We start from the raw sequence: 20524 nt of genomic DNA, 5'->3' as shown, positions 1-20524 counted from the left end.
CTGCAGCCTTCATCACCTTGTAGGATTGCTCAGGTGAGGCTATGGCAGCATCACAGACCACCTGTGGGAAGCAGCCCTGCAATGAGAGTGGGATGCGTGCGTGGGAGGGTTTGTACATCCACAGCTGGTCGTGTGCTCCTGGCAAATGCAAGGCAAAGTGCATTAGGGTAAAGCTTATTGGTGGTCTCTGATGCTTTTAGGGGTGCGTCCTGGGCTGGGTGAGTATCCGTGGTCTCTGAGGCCAGGAGGCAGCATAGGGGGCTCAGGGGTCTGACCTAAATGCAGTCCTGGACTTCCACTCTCCTGCTGGGTCCAGATGGCACTGAGCATAGCAAGAGCTGGGCCAGCTTTGCCAAGGGCAGCCCAGCCCTGTGCAGTGCCAGCTGCAGGCAGCTCCCCCTGCCCCACGCAGCTGTCTGCTGGTGACCCAGCTGTCCCAACGCCTACCTGAAGCTCTTACACTTGTTTGTCTCTTTGATGACTCAAAAGAAGAAGCTCAGATGTGGCTGATGGGAGCACAGCAGGAAAAGGCTGGGGCTGAGACGTGGAGGAGCTGCTGACCCTGCAGGGACAGCCGGACTCTGCCCTGCTGGTGTCACAGAATGGGCACACGGTGGCAGAACCGTGGAGCAAATCAGTGAGGATCCAGCACTGAGTGGAAGCTTCCTAAGAAGGGCTGTATCTCCCTATGGGAGGGGGAAGGTGTTGTGTGACGTTTCTTGAAGCGTTTCAGAATAAAAAGGAAGGTTTGTTGGAGGAAACATCAGTACCATTTGCCAAAGCTGTTGGGGGCTGGCAGTGAGGAGGCACGGCAGGCACTGAGCCATTGCCCTGGAATGTTTCTGTCATTGGCTCTGCCAGCTCAACCAGGCTGCAGCTGCTTTGATCTCGCAGGCGGATGCCTCTGGGACAAGGGTTTATCTCAGGACTGGTATATCAGGGTAAGAGCTCATCCTGTGCCAGAGGTCGAGCCAGGAGCTTCTGCTGCTGGAATCCCAGGCTCAGGAGCAGGTGGTGACAGAGGGATCCCAGAGGCAGGGAGGGAAGGGTCCTGATGCAGTTTGTGCCCACGTGTGAGGTGTTCGAGGTGGGCTTCGAATGGGTGAAGTGAAGCATATGGGTGCTGCAGCTCCTGGGCTTGGGGTCTGGTGCCCACTGCAGTCCCAGCAGTTGCTGCAGTGGTTGCTCCCTCCTGCCTGGGAGCTGGTTTGGTAAGAAATGGAACGAGTTTGGTGGTTGTCTGATGTGACACGGTGACCACGCTGCGGTGCCTCTCACAGTGAGGCTCAGCAGGCACTGCAGGAACGTGCTGGGAGGAACAGGCGCTATTTCTGGCCATGGTGATGCTCTTATAGTCACCTCCCAGTACCCAGCTCCATCCCCATCTGCTGGGAGGGAGCAGAGTGGGGCCACAGCCTCAGAACCACAGGGGATGCTCATCTGGGATGCAGCTGTGCCATTCCCTTATTTCACCTCGTGCACCTTCACCCCGCAGCAGCCTGACATCCAGGGTTCTCCCCTCCCACAGCCATTTCCTCCCATTCCATCCCTGAAACAGCACTTTTGTCCTACGGTTAGACTGGGGGCTGAGCAACGTCCTTGCCCACACACTGTGTGTGGGCTGGGAAGAGAAGGGAGGATGCCAAGGTCTGTATCTCCCAGGGCAGCACCTCGAGGCTGAAGGAGCCCACGAGCACCAGCATCGCACTGCCACGACTTGCTGCCCCTTGCCACGAACACAGCTTTAATTTCCACGAGTGCTCAGACACCAATCAAACACAGCCCCAGCATCTCCCAGCCCTGCAGCCACTCTCCCCTCGTAGAGATGCTGTCAGCAGGGCAGGAAGCCAGGATAGCATCGGCTCCATCCATGGTGGGTGAGTGCCTCAGGTTGGACACGTGGAGGGACACCGAGCAGAGCCCCAGCATGGCTCTGCACGCTGAGTCTGGACCTTTTGCCATCCACATCCATCCTCCACAATGCAGTTCAAAAACAAAACAATAAATAGCAACATATATATATAGATATGTACATATATAAAATAGCCTTTTTTTTTTTTTCTTTTTCTCCCCATTTTTTCTTTTCCTACGGAGTGTCCAGGAGCCACACTGCAGGGCTCAGTTGACGAGCATGGGGAGGAAGTGGGTGGAGAGGTGCTGCCGGCGCGTCTTGCCCCCTCGCCGTGGCCTCCCTTTGCTATTGAGAGAGAGGAACATGGGGCGGCCCCGGTGCCGCCAGCGCAGCGAGGCGTAGGTGTTGTAGCCATTCTCCTCAATGCGTTCCGTGAACTTGCAGTTGGGGCTGAACTCCTTCTGGCAGAGGAGGGAAGGGGGTGAGCAGGGTGAGGGCTCCGCGGGTGCCGTCCCCTATGGGGAGTAGGGGGAGCAAGCATGGGTACCAGCCCCGGTGGGGTGCAGGATCTCCCCGTTCTGGCTCTGCCCCGCATCTCCAATGGCAGCCATGGGATGCAGAGCCTGACCTACCGACCCGTAGAGCTTCCCCTGTTTGTTCATGGCCAGGTAGAAGCCGGTGTGCACCGCCCGGATGGCCACAACGCCGACGCGCACAGACCGGATCTCGACGATGCCTGCGGGGCGGGGAAGTGCTGCTGTGAGATAGGCCACCTCCTGGAAGGACCCTTCCCCCGCTGCCCACAAAGTGTCACCATGGAGGGACAGCACCATCGAGCCCACAAAGTGCCACCGTGGAACCTCACCCGGTGCAGGAGCCGGGCAGATGGACAGCTGGATGGATGGATGGATGGATGGATGCTGTCCCAATGGAGGGATGGTGGGGAGCAAGGATTGCATGTTAGAGGAGAACCCTATCTTCCAGGAGGGTTTGCCCTTTATTCCCATCCTCCCTTGTGCCCAGCTGCCCCTGGGAGCAGAGCTCTGCTGGAATAAGGCCAAGCTGCAGCTCCGCGTGCCTGGAACCAACTGTCAGCCTTTGCCCCCTGCTCACTTCATGGTTGTTCTCCCTGAATCAGCAGCTGATCCTCTGCCCAACACACGCTGTGAAGCCCCAGGGATCCAGCCCAGCTCCTAGACCACTCATCCCATTGCTGGGGGTGCTGCCCGTGCTCACTAGTGCTGCTTGCCTGGTTGGGACCAGCGTGGATATGGGGACCTGGGTGGGGATTGCAGGATGCAGCAGCCCTGGGCTTGGCCCCACAGCAAGGACTCGACTAAAGGTGCGTGTACCCAGCCCGTGGATCTCGGTCAGAGCCGCTAATGGGAAAGGCATGTGGTCAGACCAGGTGGATTTTAGCATGGAAACACCCAGAGCAGTGCCAGGAACTCTCTGGATTCTTCCTCCCTCTCTTCCTCTGCACCAGCCTTCAGCCTGACCCCATCCCTGTTGTATGTGGGGAGCCCTACAGAGGCTCTGGGTGGCTCACAGCACAGCCTCTGGGTAGGGTCTTCTGCAAGATCTCACCCACCCACTGCAGGCTGAGGCATCCATTGGGCCACTGTGATGCTGTTGGGAGAGGATGGGGCTGGATATGGCACGAGGACAAGCTGAGTGCTGTGCAGAGCTCAGTGCTGAGTGCTACAGGATGATACCGAGGGGGGATGTTCAGCCCAGCCACCAGTACACGTGCTGTGGTCCAGCATGTCCCAGCACAGCAAAGCCATTAACAGGCAGCTGTGGGGAAAGGTTGAGAAAATGCCTGCAAATCCATCTCAGTTTATCGCTGTCTGGAGCTGCTGCTATTTATACCAAAGGACTTTTGCTTCTCTAAAAATAACCCTACTTTGCTATTCCTCAGTGCTCAGTAGAGCAGAGCCACGCTTTGCTGATGGGTACCCAGAGAAATGCTCAGCTCCATGCAGGCTGTGATGGGGCCATCAGGAAGCAGCCCTCAGCCCCTCATAGGGTTCCAGGCCAGCCCTGGACTGGGTGTGGGGCACAAAGAGAGAAAGCCCTATTCCAGCCCCTTGTAGGGCTGGGCTGGTGGCTGCCAGGAGAGCTGGGGAGCAGAACCCAAGCCCAACCCAGGCACAGGTTATCTGCAGCTCCAATAACCAGAGTGAGCCTGATGTGACAGCCTGGAGCCTGCCAGGCCCTATTGCCACACGGCCAAGGGAAGGCGTGGGGGAGCTGGCAGCATGCCTGGTTGGGCTCCCAGCAGCTCTTGGTACCACAACAGGGCTCTCCATGAGCAGCTGTCCCAGTTGGGCCGGGCTCCTTCCCACTGTAGGTGGGTGACATCCTCTCTGATGTGAGACAGAGGTGGGCTGTGCTTTTGGGTCACACGTCATCACTGGTGTTATCCCAACTGAATCTCTATTTGCAGGGCTTGGACTGTATTAGGCTGAGCACCACCGTGCAGACCCCAGGCACCTCACAGGGACCTGCACTGCTCCTAAACTGCCTCCAGCAATTCTGACTGCAAGAAATCATGGGATACTCTGTGGTTTCCTCCACTTATGTACCCTGGGAGAGCATCACCCCTGAGTCCCCTCCAGCCCTCCTCCTCCTCAGCCCTTCTCCTTCCCAAGACACTGATGGGAATGATGGGGATGGATCCCCCAGGTCCACTCTGGATGAGGATGACCTCAAATGCAGATAGTTATCTGCTGATGGTAACAAATGGGGAGATGAGCGACCCCCAGGTCTCCACTGACGCTGGGCACTGTTGGCAAAGTGACACCGTGTCCCTTGAGGTCAGTGGTGTCAGTTCACCTGCTGACTCTGGGCTGAAAGGGAACCAGCAGCCGTTCCAGCTTGAGCCCCCGGAGCAGCGTGGTCCGGTAGCTTTGGACAGGGCTGTCCCCCAACCAACTCCAGGCCGCGGGATCCATGGCACTGCCCACAGAGGATACAGGGCAGCCCCTGACCCCGCTCTAACGCGGCGAGGTTGGAAAACAGCGGTAGAACGGGACCCAGCTCTCCCCGATCCGCCGCGCCGTCGGGGCTCGGCTCCGGGACCCATTGAGAAGAGGGCGGTCCCGGTCCCGGTCCCGGCACGCGTCCCGGCCCCGACCCCACTCACTGCCCGGCCGCTCCCTGCAGCGCGTCCCCTCCACTCCGCCGCCGCCGTCGATGCTCAGGAAGAAGCGGGTGGCGGAGAAGAGCCGCCGGCAGCGCACATCGCCTTCCAGATGCCCGTAGCTGCGGGGGGGCCGCCGGCCGCCCCAAACGGAGCTGTCCGGTCCCGGCCCCGCCAGCACGGCGAGCGCCCCAGCGAGGCAGGCGGCGAGAGCGGCGGGACCCCCGCGTCTCATGGCGGCGGCCGCCGGGCGGGCGGTGGGGCACAGCGAGTGGCTGCGAGGCTCCGGGCCATGGCCGCGGCCACCGGCGAGCGGCACCGACGGCGCGGGCGGCAGCAGCGGCGGTGAATGGGCGGGGCGAGGCGGGGCAGAGAGGCGGGGTCTCTCATTCATAAATCCGTGCGAGTGGGGAGGGAACCCGACGGCTGTCTCTGCGTCTGCTTCGCTTTCGATCCCCTTCTGGGAAGCTCCCGAAGGGTTTCGGTGCTCTCCGCCCTGCTGTCCTCATCCTCCGGTCCCGCTTCAGGGCTCGGTTTCCCCGTGGGTGCGAACAGCACCGCAGAGCAGCCCTGCCTCCCAGCACAGCCCGAGGTCTCCTCCATGCTCCCCGAGCAGCATCATGGGCTCAGGAACGCTCCGTGTGCGAACCGAGCCGGGCTCACCCCGTTCCGTGCCCGTCCCGCGCTGTGCCGTGTCCCCGCTCCGCTCCCGCCCCGTCGGTTCGCACCGCCCAGCCGGCGGCCGCCAGGGGGTGCGAGGCGGGGGGAACGGGGAGGAACGGGGGAGGGAGGAAAGGGAAAAAGGCACTGCCGCGGTGCGTTGTGGGAGTTGTAGTGCGGAATGGAACTACCGCTCCCGGCAGGCTGCGCGCCGCGCCTGCGCAGTGAGGGCAGGCGGCGCGGCATGGCGGCGTAGTGGGGCAGCATGGCGCTGCTGAGGCTGCGGGCGGCGCTGCTGGGCCCGGCCCGGCTGAGGGGCGGCGGTGAGAGGCCGGGAATGGGGTTGGGGGGAGAGGGGCGGGGCGGGTGGGTGCAGCCGCGGCAGATCGGGATTTGAGGATGCTGGTGGGGCTGCTTAAGGCCGGGTCGGGGCCTAGGCTGGTGGTACTGAGGGAGCCCCGCTGTCCTGTGGGGGTGATGGGAGCCTCCTCTCAACGTCCTGTTCTGTTGTAGGGATCCCATGGAGCGTCCTCAGGTGTTACACCTCGGCCAGCGCCAAGGAGAAGGCGAGGAGAAACGCCATCTGTGAGAGGACGGAGCTGCTGGAAGGTGAGCAGGGTTTCCTAAAAGAGCTGCAGGGCTTTCCTTCATTCGGTGTCCTGGGGTTGGGGGGGGGGGTTGGAAATGCTTGTGACCTGCTGGAGGATGTGAGGCAGAGTTGTTGACCTCCCTGAGCAAGGCCTGTCCTGTCCCAAGGCCTTCAGAGAGCATTGAGCTGCCATACAAATGGAGGATGGTCTTAAGGGATTGTAGAAAAGTCGTTCCCAGGACATAGGAGGGCCCTACAGACTGACCCAGAGTGAGCTCTGGCTCGATGAAGGTATGAGCTGGTGGTTTTTCCCTTGCAGAGATGTTATTCAGTTTCCCTGGATGCTGGGGCAAACCACAGTTCATAGGTGGTTCCCAGAAAGGTGTGGTCAGAGCAGCTGATTGCTGGGAGCTGCTGGAGTGGGTGGGTTGGTTGAGAAGGGAGAAAGTCTTTGTGTGACCTTCTTCATAACCTCATTCCTGAGCATCTTTCTGCCAGAAGTGAGCTGTTAGGGTAGGACCTAATCTTTTGCTGCGTCTCACATCTCTTCATCTCTGTCCCACTGCGTTTCCTGGTTTCCTGGCAGTGCTGAAAGCTCGAGTGAAGCAACTGCAAACCAGTAACATCCCAGAGGTGACGATCAATAAAGTGGAACTGGCACCGCTGCAGAGCAACAGGCAGCAGGACCTGCTGCAGAAAGCAGTGGATGCAAGCACAGCAGTGGAGCACCTGGTCCCCAGGCAGTCCAGCAGATGGACAGAAAAGCTGAAGAAGGAAATGTACATTCGGCAGCTGAAGGTGGAGAAGAAGCTGTCTATTGCAGCCTCCCAGATGACTCTAGAGGGCCAGCCTAAGGTCAAAACAAAAGTCAAGCTGAAGACAAAGGTGAAAAAAAAGGCAAAGACCAAAGCCAAAAAGAGCCAGAAGAGTCCAAAGGCTACAGCAAGTGCTTCCAGAAACCAGAGTCATGCTGGTCCCAGCAGTGCCAACACCTGCCATAAGCCCAGGGTGGAAGAAATGAAGCAAGATGTGAAAGCACAGAAGCCTCAACGTGTGCATGAGGATAGGAGCAGCCAGCGCAAGATCATGCAGCAGACCATCCAGTCTAATCTTGAGTGCCTCCTGTACTTACAGAAGCCAGAGGAGGCTGAGAAGTTGCTCCTGCTGTATCACAGCAACCCCATGAAAAAGAAACTTTTGAATGTTGATGCATACAATGTCGTGATGCGTGGCTGGGCAAGAAAGGTATGGAGCTCTGGGGGCCTTCTGCTGCCCTTGTCTTGGTTGATCTTGGCCCTTTGGTGCCAGGCTTTCTAAGAGGCAAGGCCAGAGGTGTGCTGGCTGAGGTGGAAGAGCCCCACACTTGTAGAATCAGTAGTTGCAGTATGATTTCTCTGTTTGTCATATTTGCCTTCAGCGATTTTTGCTGAGATAGAGAGAGCTGGGCTGAGGATCAGCCCACTGATCCCTGTGAGCTGGCTTTGAGGAGAGGAAAGGGGTGGGATAGTATGGATGTGACTCAAGTGGAGAAGGAGCAGAGGGGTGTGAAGCTGTGATTTGGTGCTGCTGGTATCTATTTCCACATCCTCCATCCCTTCTCATCCACAGGGCTGCTTGCACCGTGTCATCCATCTGCTATCCATGCTGGAGTCCGTCAGCCTGCGGCCCAACCTGGACTCCTACGCAGTACTGCTGGAGTGCATGACACAGAGCCAGTCATCCACCAAAGCCATCTGGAGGTAATGCACTTCACTTCCCCCAGGCAGCCTCCTGCTCTGGGCAACATCTCTGCAGCTCCACTGTGCCACGAGGGCACGAACTGGGGACAGGAGGCACTGGCTCAGGGTAGGGAAAGCCTGCCTTGCTGTGTGCATGTCTGGGTGCTGTGGCATGGTTCTCATGGCCAGATTAAGGGGTTGGTTAGGGCTAACTCTTTGAACTGTTTTCACCACCCCAGCTTAAGGATTTGTCCAAGATCTTGTGGAGAAGGGAGATGTAGATGAAAACAGCCTGACTTCTGGACAAAGCTGTTTTCATCTTTGTCCCTTCTGGACAAAGGGGCCAGCAGCCCCTCTCCAATCAGGTGCTCCTTGGTCCAGCACCCGTTCTGGTGGGAATGTTTGTCCTGTTTGGCTCTCCATCAATGTCCAGTAGGGATAATTCCTCCATCCAGTCTGATGGAGTCAGCATTTCCTGGTAGGATGAGCCAGATAGCAGATTTTTGTAGGCTCCCATTTCTTTGCAGGAGTGTGACCAGGAGATTCAGATGGGTTTCGTGGACCCAAACTGAAAGACTGAAGGTAGCCAGTGAAATCCCAGCTTCTGAGTGAATGACTTTCAGGTCAACTGATCTAGAAGAGACTTGCATTGCTTTTTCTGCTTAGGTGTGCGAGTGTTGCATAAGTACAGCAGTAAACGTGTAGGATTGTCAGGAGGCAAATATTTATAGCACATCTGCAGAGATTTGCCAGCTCCAAGCTTCATCAAGGTGTGTGTGTCTTCACACAACTTCTGTTTGCTGGTGCTGTGTTTGTGAATCCTCACATATGCTCTCCCAATTTGAAGTCAGGATGGGCCAGTCTGCCCATGGCAGCAGTTGTTCACTGCCCCTTTGTTCAAGCTGTGACCATTACCTTGCATTCCCTTGTGCTGGACCAGGCTAGTGGGGACAGGAGGAGCATTTAAGGATGGAGGAGGCAGCATCTTTTTTTTTTTTTTTTTTTTAATCTCACAAAGGCAGTAGAGATCAGCCTCCCCATCCATGTGTGAAGGTGAAAGCTGCCTGTTCAGCAGCACTGTGGGCTGGAGGAGGTGGATGACTGATGGCTGTAACCTGAGGCTGGTGACCTTGTCAAGGACAGGCTGTACTCTGGAGGCAGCTCCCACCCCAGCAGCTCCTGCAGCCTGGAGATCTGTTTCTGGTGTCTGGCTGCGTGTGGCAGGCAGGGAGAGCTGATGTGCTGCAGGTTTCCCATTACTCCCATTGCTGCAGCACTCTCCCTCCTATCTGGTTCCGGGCAGGCATCAGCTCAAATGAGGTTCAAGTTGCTACAAGACTTGTCCTGTGCTGTGTCTCACGTTGTCCCAAGTGACATTGTTTAGGGCAAAACTGAGGAAGGAAAAGTCTGATACAGACAAGGCCCTTGGATCCTGAAGAGGGAACATCAACATGTTTTCTCCACGCTTAGTCTTCTGTTTGTGAACTGCTCCTTGCCTCACTGTATGCTGGTTTCTATCGATGTGCACACGTCCTGTCTCATCTGCCTCTCCTCAGGTGTGTGCAACACCTGAAGAAAGATGGCTTCCACGTGGATGAGCTCTTCCAAAAGTGCCTGTTTGAGGGAGATGAGAAGGAGAAGGTGCTGAAGGCCATCAGGATTATCCAGCCTGACTATCAGCTGCCTCCTCCACCCAAACCTGAGATCTGCAAGGCTGCTCTGCTCAAGAACTTCTACTCTGAGGTAAGCCACTGAACTCACAGGTATTTCTGCTGCGTGGGGAGTTGTTGGAGCTGGCCAGATGTATTCACAGATGTCTTCAGGATGCATTCAGGTCCAGCACAGGACTGTAATATCTTCCTTTCCTCTGGCTTTTGGTACTTACTGCCTCACTCTTCCTGCAGAAGAAGATGGTGTCATATCCCAAGCTGGATTTCTCTGTGCAGGAGCTGCGGGAGCACTTCCAGCAGCAGCTGGAGATGGAGCTGAACAGCACCATAACCATCGAGTCAGTGGAGTCAGCCAAACCTCTGACTCCACAAGCCATCAAAGCAGTAAATATCAGGGTGTCTGAAGGGGATGGAGGACACTTCAGTCCACAGGGGTCTGTGGGGAAAACCTGCAGGGTTATACCCTTAAAGTGGGAGGGTTTCCTGGTGATGCACTCTCACCACAATGTGACTGTTTTGCTTCCATTTCTTGTGTAGCGCGAGCAGTTGGCCAGCTTTCGTGCTCAGTGGCGTGGTGCCATTCTCCAGGCCCTGCAGAAGTCAAAGCACAACATGTCCCAGGTCAAGACAGTGTCAGGGCACAGCGTTCTCTACCCCTACCTGTGTCTGCTGCCTGATAAGGAGTATGTGGATATCATGATGCAGGTAAGGACCCTGCCCTGACCCCAGTGAGATTTAGGAACGGGGCTTCCTGGGCAACCTTAGGGCCACCACAGTGCAGAAACAGCGTGAATATCAAGGTCTACCCAAGTTATTAGGTACAGGCCCTGTCTGCACCCTGTGCTGAGCAGACAGAGAAGCTCTCCTGTGTTCTGGCCACGTTTCCTTCCTCATCTGCTCAGCATCATGGGAATCAGCATCTTTCTGTGTTCCCCATACAGGAACTTTAACTCCTACTTTGTCTTTCTGCTCCATTTTTCTCTTCCTCTCTCCTTAAGTCCCTCTTTGCCTTCCCCTTTCTCAGACTCTCAACAGCCTTTCTCCACAAGGAGAATCCCTGGCTGTCTTAGCCAGGGAGCTGGGCTCCAAAGTCTACAACAAATACCTCACCCAGAGGAAGCTGCACAGTGGCCAGTTCGAGAAGGTGCAGGAGATCTATGAGAACTACATCCACCTGCTGGCAAAGGATACCCAGGTAGGCTCTCCTTGGAGAGTGGTTCTCTTGGAGCCCATGGGTTTCAGAGTGGAGGTGGGGTTTGGATGGTCTGTGCATCCTCACATGCTCGAAGTCCAGATTCTGCTGCTGCAGAGGCCATAAGAACTATCAAGCAGGGATGCACAGAGGCAAGAGGGTCCTTCTCAGAGCCATGCTCCAGGTACAGAGATCAATCTGACCTGATTCTTCCTCTCCCAGCCTAGTGAGTACTTGCCACGTGAGTACTGGGAGAAGCTGGTGGCAGAAGCAGGCTATGGGCCTTCCCTGAACTTAAAGGACTGCAGCTGGCCATATGTGCTCCTGATGCGCCTGGGAATGTACTTGCTGGAGATCCTGGTGCATGCTGTCAAGGTGCCCCGGAACACCCTTAACCCTCGCCTGCCATCCAAGCTTATCCCTGTCCTCTACCACATCTACTCCTTCCGCAGCAGCTGGCAGGTAAGCCTCATCCCTGGGGGCTTTGGGGCATTGCAGATCACCTCTTCATGCTAACTGAGTCATTGCAGGACCCTTTTCCCTTCCCTGTGCCTTTCTTTCTCAGAGATCTTAAAGAACACCTGGTTCTGTACAAACAGGGTGATTAGTTACACAGTTAGGGACTCGACTATGTGTTCTTCCACGCTTCCCCAGGCTGACTCTTCTACTGCTGACCTTCACTTCTCTGATTCTCCCCTCCAGGTTGGGCTGATAAAGCCCCATCCCATTTTCTCCCAGATTGTGTCGGACGCTGCAGAGGCCATGCTGACCTTTAACTCCTCTGCCATACCCATGCTGTGCCCTCCTGTCCCCTGGACCTCCCCACACTTTGGTGCCTTTGTCCTGGGTGACACCAAACTGATGCGTTACGTGGATGGGGCCATCCAGCACCAGCAGCTCCTGGACCAGTGTCCCCAGGTGAACCTCCACCCTGTGCTGGATGCCTTGAACCAGCTGGGCAACTGTGCGTGGAAGATTAACCAGCCAGTGTTGGATATAATCATTTCCATCTTCAACGACAAAGGCAATGAGAAGCTGGACATCCCACCACCTGTCTCTGAGGCTCCCAAACCTCCTGTTTCTCCCAGCAGTTCTTCTGCCTTGCACAAATCCCAGAAGCATGAGTTGTTGCTGTGCAAGAAGAAGGCAGCTGAGATGCACAGTTTGCGCATGGATGCGCTCTATAAGCTCTCCATTGCCAACTATGTCAGGGACAAAGTGTTTTGGTTTCCTCACAACATGGATTTCCGTGGCAGGACTTACCCTTGCCCACCTTATTTCAATCACTTGGGTAACGATGTCACTCGTGCCATCCTGCTCTTTGCAGAGGGAAGGCCTCTGGGGCCAAAGGGCCTCGACTGGCTGAAGATCCACCTCATTAACCTCACAGGGCTGAAGAAGAAGAATGCCTTGCAGGAGCGGTTGGATTATGCCAATGAAATCATGGAGGAGATCCTGGACTCTGCTGACCACCCGCTCACGGTGCGTGGGACTCAGAGTCACCAGGGAGAAGCTTGAGCTGCAGCCAACCCTGAGCAGACTGGGAGTCTCCCAGCTGAACTGATTAACAAAAAAACAGGGAAGTTCAACCCTGTTTGAGCTCAAGTAGGAATTGATCCAAACAGCCAAGAGGCATCAACGTTTTCTTTAATTTCAAAGGAGGCTTTAAGCATTCCTCTTCTTTAGCATAGCTTCTAGGGAGTAAAATATAATGGAAATCTGGTTAGCTTTAAATAAGCAACATCCTGAAAGATAGTGCTTTAAGGGGAATAAGCAAAGCAAAAGCATTGCAGAGTTTCCTGAGTACCAAATTTCTGTCTGAAAGCACGATGAAGTGTTGGGGAGGTGGAGGCATGGTGAGAGGAGGTTCCTAAGAGCCCAGGAGCTCACCTGCTGCCTCCTCCTCCTACTGTGTGCTTTGCTGTTCCCAGGGCAGGAAGTGGTGGATGAACACCGACGAACCCTGGCAAGTCTTGGCATGCTGCATGGAAATTGCCAAAGCCTCGAGGTCACCAAATCCAGCAGCCTTCGTCTCTCATTTCCCAGTTCACCAGGTAGGTGCCTGGCAGATGTGCACAGCCTGGATGGCTGAGCAAGGAGGAGAGTGGACAGGGCAGGGAGCTCAGGGCAGAGCAGAAGCGTACAGCTGTGTTATTTATTATGCAGCGTGGCCAGGCTTTCCTAAGAAGCACAGCCTACAGGTATTTCAATTTGAAAACTCAGTGACTGGCTGCTACATGCAGCCTTTAATGAACCAGTGCAGTTCAGTGCTGCTTTGCTTGCCTTTAGCCAAACGGCCTGTCTGGGAGACAAATGCCTGCAGAGTGGGAATCAGGCCAGTCTTGTCTTATCCAGCTGTGGGATGGGGATTGGGAGTCTTTTGGGATATGGCTGGAGACAGGCTGCTCTGCAGGAGCAAAAGATGGGAGGTGTGGACCTCTGAGGATAAGTATGAGGACGGGTAGCAGCCTCCTGCATCTGGTGCCCTGATAAATCCCCCTGTTACATGGGAGACAGAGATTAATTCTTCTTCTGATGAGAGGGGTTTACATGTTTATCTCGTTAGAAGATCTGATGGCCCTCATGAAGTGTGTGGGGGGAGAATGAGGATGTATTCTGCCAGGAGCAGTGGTCTGTAATATACGTGAGACTGTCTCAGCTGAAGGGCTCTGATGATATTGTTATGACAACAGAAGATCAAGAGAGCAGCTGGGGGGTGTGTGGAGGGTGCAGTTAATAGAATTCAAGCATTGACTTTTTCTGGAGGGCACAGGAGTCTGTTTCCACCTGAGTCATCAGTGCTTGGCTAATAGAGGCAGCTCTTCTGCAGTAGCAGGGCTGCCCAAGCACTGTCACTTCTCCAGCACGCTGCACTGCAGTGTGGGGAAGGAGGAGGAGGAGGGATGAGAGCTGATCCTACCGGCAGCTGCAGGCTGCCTTTGGTCAGGCAGAGCCTGAGAACAGGGGATGCAGGGGCAGTCTTAAGCAGCAGCGTGGCTTCTGTGAGAAGTGTTTCTGCTGGTGCTGCCTGAGGGCAGCAGGACGTTCCTGTGCTGTCATTCAGGTCCTGTTTGTCTCATCCTGGCTGGTCTTGGACCCAGGTGGGCTGTCAGGCCAGCTGCTTTGACAGATTGATCTGTGTGTCTGACTGCAGCTTTAGGAAGGTCTGGGTGGGAGCTGGATTTCTCTCCTGTCAAAAGGATGTAGAGACAGCATGGCTGGAGCTTCGGAGTCAGCTGAGGGCTTGCAGAGGGTTCTTCAGCTTGTCTGTGCCTGACTCCAGTCCTGTTCCTGGATTTTCCAAGGTCTATTTTGACTGTCAGCTTGTGGGGCCACTTTTAGCGTCCCAGACACATTTGGTTTTCTTCAAATTTTCTGTTTTTTAGTGTTTCCATGGTGCTCTCTCTTAGAAAATGTATGGGTGGGGAGGCAGCGTGTTGTGAGTTTCTGTGGTTTTTCTAAAACTTCGTAGACAACAGTAGAAAATGATGAGACCCAGACAGGAAAACCGTTTAGAAGTGAAATGGAAGCTGTTACAGACCTGGCCACTGCTTGGAGATCAGCTGCAAACTTGCCCAAAGAGTTGAGAAAAAAATGGCAGTAGCCCTTTGGAGCCAGATGTCATACTTTTATGGTTTTTCATTGGTACGTGGGCAAGGTGTATCTGTGCTGACGAGCAGGACTCTATCCCTATGTTAACACCTTGCTTCCACCCTGCTCTCTTCCCACACACAGGATGGCTCTTGCAATGGTCTGCAGCACTACGCAGCGCTTGGCCGGGACCTTATAGGTGCAATCTCTGTCAATCTGATGCCTTGCAGTGTCCCTCAGGATGTCTACAGTGCGGTGGCCCAGCAGGTGAGGTGTGATGGGGAGATGGGAAAATGTCCTTTTGGACCCTGCTCATTGCATAGAATCCTGAGGAAAAAGTTTGTGATGAGACCAGCATACAGAAGGCTGGGAGAATGTGGGCTGATTGGAGGCAGGGTCTCCTCAGCCCCAAATGGGGATCATTGGCTCAGCTGGAATGGGATCTGGCTGGAGATCTGTCCTGAGAAGTCCTGTGGGATTTCTGCTCCTGTCAGTTCTGACTTAAATCGAGTGTAGAGTGTTTCTCATCTCTTGTTAGCAGCTGTCTGGCCTGCAGGTTATATGGTTTTCTTCATTTGAGCTGGGTAGGAGGGAGCAGGGAGGGATTCAGCCCTTGGCACTGATGCCAAGATGTCAGTTTTCTTGGCAAGACATGATGAGAAATGAGCTTGCTGGGAAGTGTGCTGAGCCCAGCCAGACTCAGCTGGCTCTCCCTTCTGGAAATCTACGTGTTTCACAGGGCAGCAGCACACCAGTGGCCAAGAGGGGCGTGCATAGGGTGAGTGATTTCTCTCAGGGTGGCAGGGGCAGGAGAACCTAAGTACTGTGCTTCAATGGCAGCACCATGTCCTTGTGATGCCTGGCACCACCCAGCAGTGGAAGGCTCTGGTTCCTGTGAGCACAGTGGGCTGTGAGATCCAGGTGCCTCTTTGTTCTTTCTGTAGGTGATCTGTTACTCAGGGCAGGTGAAGGTGGGCCGTAGAGGTTGTGATGGGAGTTCAGGCAAGGCAGCAAGCAGCTTGGAGGGGAGAGAGGGGGTCTCACACGGTCCTTCAAACATCTCAAGCCACACAGGGGACTTGGACCAGCACACTGGTGTGGCTCTGATTCCCACTGCACTCTGTTCCTAAGGTGGAGGAGTTTCGGAAGAAGGATGCTGAGGAAGGGTTGAGAATTGCCCAGGTGCTGGAAGGGTTCATTGGCCGCAAGGTGGTGAAGCAGACGGTGATGACGGTGGTTTACGGCGTCACACGCTATGGTGGGAGGCTGCAGATGGAGAAACGTCTGAAGGAGATTGAGTTCCCTGAGGTAAGAGACATGCCACAGCCTCCCAGCAGTGTTTTCCTCGACTCTGTCCCTGCTGGGAGAGGCTGGACTGCCCAATGAGCTTGGTGCTCTCCTTCCTTGCCCTCTCCTTACTTTCCTAAATTTGAGCTGGCAAAGGATGTGCAGAACTGAACCTCCTATTCCTGCAGGAGGGACTCAGGGGGAGAGCTGTCTGCCAATGCTTATAGAAGTGGGCCTCTTGTCTCTAGCAGAGCTCTTGGAGACCTGCTACCATTTCTTGTAGCCACTGAGACAGGGGAATTGCTCTCTTAGCCTACCCTAACTCTTATTATTTTGCTTTGCATCTTTTGCTGCCCCTTTGCCTCCCCCCTTATTCTGCCTCTGGTCTATGCAGGAATACATATGGGAGGCATCTCACTACCTCGTAAAGCAGGTGTTTAATGGCATCAAGGAGATGTTCTCAGCGACTCGAGATATCCAGGTAAGGTACCTTCTCTCTTTCCCCCTTCTTCCCTTGTCCACCCATACAAAGACAAGAGAAGGAAGGAGCTCTATGGGGTCCTGACCCAAAGAGAATCCTATCCCAGCCCAGAGGTGTGGGGATGTGCCTAGTGATGGACCAGGCTCCCCTGTAAGAGCTACACTTAGTCTGGCAGGAATTTGGACTTGTGCTGGGAGGGAATGAGATCTGTCCAGCTGTGTGTACTAACTTCAGCTACTTTCTTCCCTGCTTCCCGTTGCCCAAGAACTGGCTGACGGAGAGCGCCAAGCTCATTGCACAGTCGGGACGGACAGTGGAGTGGGTCACCCCACTGGGTCTCCCCATCGTGCAGCCCTACTATCGGATCAGGCCCACTGTGGTGAGTGTCTGGTGGTGGGAGGAAGTTATTTATCCACCCAGGAATGAGGAGCAGGGAAAGTACAGCAGACCTCGAGGCTGTCAGCACAAGGCCAGCCAGTTTGCATCGCCTGCAGGTGAACTTGCAGAGAAGATAGGATTCGTGTGTGCAGGCACATCCTCCAGCCTCATCACAGAGACTGGAGAGTGTGGGCGTGCTGCTGAGGAATCTGCTGCTCCCATCCCACTCAGGCAGCTGGGGCACAGACCCATTTTCTCTGCATTGAGCAGCCCTCCTCGGGGCTCGCGTGATTCAGTCTCGCTGCTCTCGCCTCCCACACACTGCTGCACTGACTCACGGCTCCCCATCCTGTTTCATCCCATCCTCACAGCCACTCTCTTGCAACCTCACATTGGCCATGTAGGGATGGAGCAGGCAGGTGCCTCCCACCTCCAGGAACTCTCTTCTCAGCCCCTGCAGGAGTGAATCAGCATCTCCCTAGGAAGGGGTGAAGGATGTTTGCCAGCATCCTTTGGAGGGGAAGCAGGCAAAGTGCCACTGGGAAATGGCAGCTGCCACAGTGACTGGAATGCCTTGCCAACATCCCCATCCAGGAAAGATGTTTCCTGCAGAGCGTGGAATACCTTGTTAGCGTGATCCCCTTCCCAGAATTAAGCAGCAGTGCTGATCATCTTTCTCTCCCCCTACAGTTGACTTGCAACATGCAGAACTTGAGTGTGAAAAACTCCAGCAACAACAACCAGTAAGTATGAATCCATGGTTTTCACTGAGCCTCTGCTGCCTCAGTCTGTGCTCTGGGGATAAAACCTTCCCATCAGTGGAACCTGCCATACTGTTCCAAAGTTCCTGATATTCCTTTGAGCCATGGAAAGTCAGCTGGAGGGGCTGGGGCCCATGAGGGCTGCCCCATCACCCCAAATCTTGGCTGGCTCTGCCCTGGCTCGCATCTTGAGCCCTGAGCATGCCCCAGCTCCTCCCCTGTCCCATTCTGTGCTGCAGGAAGCCTGATACAGTGAAGCAGAAAAATGCCTTCCCACCCAACTTCATCCATTCCCTGGACTCAACCCACATGATGCTCACAGCTCTGCATTGCTTCAGGTAGGGGGCAGGGTTCTTGCCTGGGCTGTGCTGAGAGATCATCAGCAGGGCATCACTGCAGAGAACTGGAGCTCTCAGCACTACTTCATGACCCTTTCTGCTGCCTCTCAGGCAGGGTCTGACCTTTGTCTCAGTCCATGATTGCTACTGGACTCATGCACTCACTGTGGACATCATGAACAAGGTAAAAGTCTCCCCCCAAATCCTTTGTGAGCAGTGATCTTGCTGATCTGTCCTCTGGGCACTTGCCAGCCTTTGCCTCCCCTGGGCTTTGCTCCATAGTCTGTTTTATTTACCCAAGCATAGTGAACCTGGGATGCTTACTGGTGGTTTGCAGATGACTTCCTGGTGCCACAGGCCCCCCCCCTCCTCACACCCTTCAGCTGGGTGCAGGGCAGATTCAGCTCTAAACTTCATGAAACAGAGTCAGTGCCTCTCTCTTGCCCTGGGCTCTTTCGAAGTGCTGCAGGGCTGTTGTGCAATGGACTGATAAATGGGGGTCAGCCTCTGCTTCCCTCCCAATTCCTTTCAGATTTGTCTGATAGTTTTCCCCCCCCTTCTCACTCTTGCCCACTGCTTTCCCTCCTCTTCCCTCTGACTTGTCTTGGCTGAGAAGCACTGAGGGAAAGGAGGGTAAAATGCCTGTTAACCTGCAACTCACCATTGCTCCCTGGATCAGATCTGTCGGCAGCAGTTCGTGGCTCTGCACAGCCAGAAGATCCTGGAGGATCTGTCCAAGTTCATGCTGAAGCATTACTGCAGGTATTGCTTGCATCCAGCCCTCACTCTCCTACCCGTGCTGGTTCCCCACCCCAAGGCTGCTGTGCCTGCTGCTCCCAAGTCATGTCATCTGCCTGGGGATTGTTCTCAAGGGAAGTTCTGCTTCCTTCTCAACTGACACCTGAATTGTCTTAAATCTCAGCATCCTTTTGTGCTGGGATGGCACACAAGGTATATCTGCATCCTTTTGCTGCAGAACTGAAGTAGAATTCAGTGCTTGTAACTTTCTGTGGGCCTGGGGTGGGCCATGATGTATGTGCTTTGGTTTCCACACTGAAAAAGGCAATGAGTGGTGATGATGAACACTGCTTTGGCCCAGTGTGCAAACCTCATTTATCACCACCAGAGCCAAATGAGAGCAGACATCCTCAGATCTGAAGTGCCTGTATTTGGGGCTGGGCTCCTGCTGCCATGGGGTGTGCAGTGTTTTGGAAGAGCTGAATCCTGTTGTCAAGATACCACGCTGGGGAGTGGAGGAGGGAGAACCTTCTCCCAGACCTCCCCTTGCTGACTGGCTTTCCATCTGGTTCATGCAGCCCTGACAGAGAGAGCAGAGCCCTTTGGCAGAAGAAGCTGATGGAGCAGCTGTCAAATGTTCCCAAAACAGGTAGGAGCACAGGATGGGAACTGCAAAGCTCAGAGGAAGTTTAGAAATGAGAGAGGGGTAGGGAATTGTCCCCGAAATCTCTGAGCTCATGTAGACAGCTCCTGAACTGTGACTTCCCTGCAAATGGCCCCTGCCTTCCCCAGAGCTTTGCCCCTGAGATTTCCCCTAGATTGACCCAGCTCATGCTGTCCCCTGTCTTGCTGCTCTTTGCCCATCTGTTTCCAACCACGAAACATTTGCCTGGAGCTGGGACTGAGACTCTCAGTATCGTAATTACCAGGATCTAGATGATATACATGCAATGGGATTAAGGCAGTTAGTTAGCTTGACTCCTCCTAATCTCTTGGCTATGCCTCTGCCAGACCATCTGGCTAACCTTTGTTCTGCCTTTGCAAAATAAAGCAGCCCAGCTAAGTGCTGGCCTTTGCCACTGAGCAGCTGTCGCGGTCTGTCCCAGAGGCAGTGGTGGTTTGTACTGGAGCCATGCCGTCTCCTCTTCCTTCCCTGCTGCTGTTATCTGTCTCACTGTTCCTACCACTGCCCCAGATATCCCAGATAGATCTGCATGGATATCAGTCCCTGAAAGACCTCTGAGACCCCTGCAGTAGGGCCTGAGCCCAAGTACTTCTGTGCAGGAAGCAAAAGCTGGGCTTAGGTGAATCTCATCTCCACCAGGCTCTGCTCTGACCTCTAGTCTATCTTGCTTCTCACAGGGGAATTCAACCTGAACAAAGTAATAGACTCTACTTATTTCTTCAGCTGAGCCCCAGCAGCCCGTGGAGCCCTGGACCACCTCTGGACTTCGGCTGCCTAGAGGTGATGGTAGGCACTGGCCCACAAACCTCTGCTGTCCTGCAGCTCATGGGGGAACAGTGGTCAGCCCAGCAAAACACACATGCACAAAATGGAGATGCTGGGGGCAAAGCAGGACTGCTGGAGGGGTGCAGGAGCAGCTGTGGGGGGCTGCTGGAGTTAGGGGTGAGTCTGTGCTATTTGCTGCTACTGCCTGTGTCCCAGCCAAGAGCTGGAGAGGGCTGCAGTGTGGGGTCAGGGATTAGGTGGGGTTGGCTTTCTGCAATCCTCACCCTGACGTAAGATGTCTGTGCTACTGCTGCCAGCTCCAGAGCTGGCTTGGCTGTCACCTGTGTCCCTTGCCAGGAATGTGTTTAAATTCTGCTTGCTGGGTCTCAGGCAGAGGAAGAAATCACTAGCTCAGGGGTGGAGATGTACAGTACTGTAAATAAAATGTTTTTTGAAATATGAGGTGGGAAGTTCATCCTTCTCAGCATCTTTGCCAGGGGGTGCCTGGGCTCTTCCATCGTGGGACTGATATCTCCCCAGGCTGCCACTGTTTGCTGACAGGTTGGGGTTCAGTTATTCACAGGGCTATCCCAGCAGAATTGGAGACAAAGCTGTCCTGCCCTGTTTGTTGTCTACATGGAGGGGCTGCTGGGCAACTGCTGGGCTCTTACATT

At 54.9% G+C, this 20524-nt stretch overlaps 2 protein-coding genes across 6 annotated transcripts; one reads left to right on the top strand and one right to left on the bottom strand.

Annotated features, from left to right (window-relative positions):
* Nucleotides 1–1236: 1236 nt before the first annotated feature.
* Nucleotides 1237–5803, bottom strand: FGF22 (fibroblast growth factor 22). 4 transcript variants are annotated; one of them, XM_085211607.1, is made up of 3 exons: nt 5001–5803; nt 2489–2588; nt 1237–2367 (listed from the first exon to the last, which is right to left on the bottom strand). In XM_085211607.1, the coding sequence occupies exons 1-3, from the start codon at nt 5389–5391 to the stop codon at nt 1887–1889; spliced, it is 972 nt and encodes a 323-aa protein (XP_085067733.1). In that variant the 5' UTR covers nt 5392–5803; the 3' UTR covers nt 1237–1886. The 4 variants fall into 4 exon arrangements, with proteins under 4 accessions (XP_085067733.1, XP_085067734.1, XP_085067735.1 ...); XM_085211608.1 differs by having other exon boundaries at nt 2031–2367; nt 2485–2588; XM_085211609.1 differs by having other exon boundaries at nt 2031–2313; nt 2485–2588.
* Nucleotides 5804–5841: 38 nt separating this feature from the next.
* POLRMT (RNA polymerase mitochondrial) lies at nt 5842–20312 on the top strand. 2 transcript variants are annotated; one of them, XM_085211605.1, is made up of 21 exons: nt 5842–5980; nt 6171–6266; nt 6833–7491; nt 7855–7985; nt 9521–9707; nt 9869–10018; nt 10172–10339; nt 10659–10829; nt 11049–11288; nt 11529–12308; nt 12758–12880; nt 14562–14684; nt 15549–15725; nt 16099–16185; nt 16451–16564; nt 17254–17306; nt 17564–17662; nt 17774–17846; nt 18342–18424; nt 18979–19049; nt 19763–20312. In XM_085211605.1, the coding sequence occupies exons 1-21, from the start codon at nt 5923–5925 to the stop codon at nt 19810–19812; spliced, it is 3693 nt and encodes a 1230-aa protein (XP_085067731.1). In that variant the 5' UTR covers nt 5842–5922; the 3' UTR covers nt 19813–20312. The 2 variants fall into 2 exon arrangements, with proteins under 2 accessions (XP_085067731.1, XP_085067732.1); XM_085211606.1 differs by lacking the exon at nt 9869–10018.
* Nucleotides 20313–20524: the final 212 nt, after the last annotated feature.

The sequence above is a fragment of the Meleagris gallopavo genome, chromosome 30 (assembly GCF_905368555.1).
Source record: "Meleagris gallopavo chromosome 30, MGAL_WU_HG_1.1, whole genome shotgun sequence".
NCBI lineage: Eukaryota > Metazoa > Chordata > Aves > Galliformes > Phasianidae > Meleagris > Meleagris gallopavo.
Note: the sequence above shows the minus strand (reverse complement) of the source record. Positions and strands in the feature narration are given on the sequence as shown.

Coding starts and splice junctions, on each gene's coding strand:
- FGF22 (XM_085211607.1), bottom strand. CDS start 5,391: ATGAATGAGAGACCCCGCCTCTCTGCCCCGCCTCGCCCCGCCCATTCA. Junction 2,589..5,000: donor CTGCAGGGAGCGGCCGGGCA/GTGAGTGGGGTC, acceptor CCCGCCCCGCAG/GCATCGTCGAGATCCGGTCT. Junction 2,368..2,488: donor AAACAGGGGAAGCTCTACGG/GTCGGTAGGTCA, acceptor TACTCCCCATAG/GGGACGGCACCCGCGGAGCC.
- POLRMT (XM_085211605.1), top strand. CDS start 5,923: ATGGCGCTGCTGAGGCTGCGGGCGGCGCTGCTGGGCCCGGCCCGGCTG. Junction 9,708..9,868: donor TCAAGAACTTCTACTCTGAG/GTAAGCCACTGA, acceptor CTCTTCCTGCAG/AAGAAGATGGTGTCATATCC. Junction 17,847..18,341: donor CTGTGGACATCATGAACAAG/GTAAAAGTCTCC, acceptor TCCCTGGATCAG/ATCTGTCGGCAGCAGTTCGT.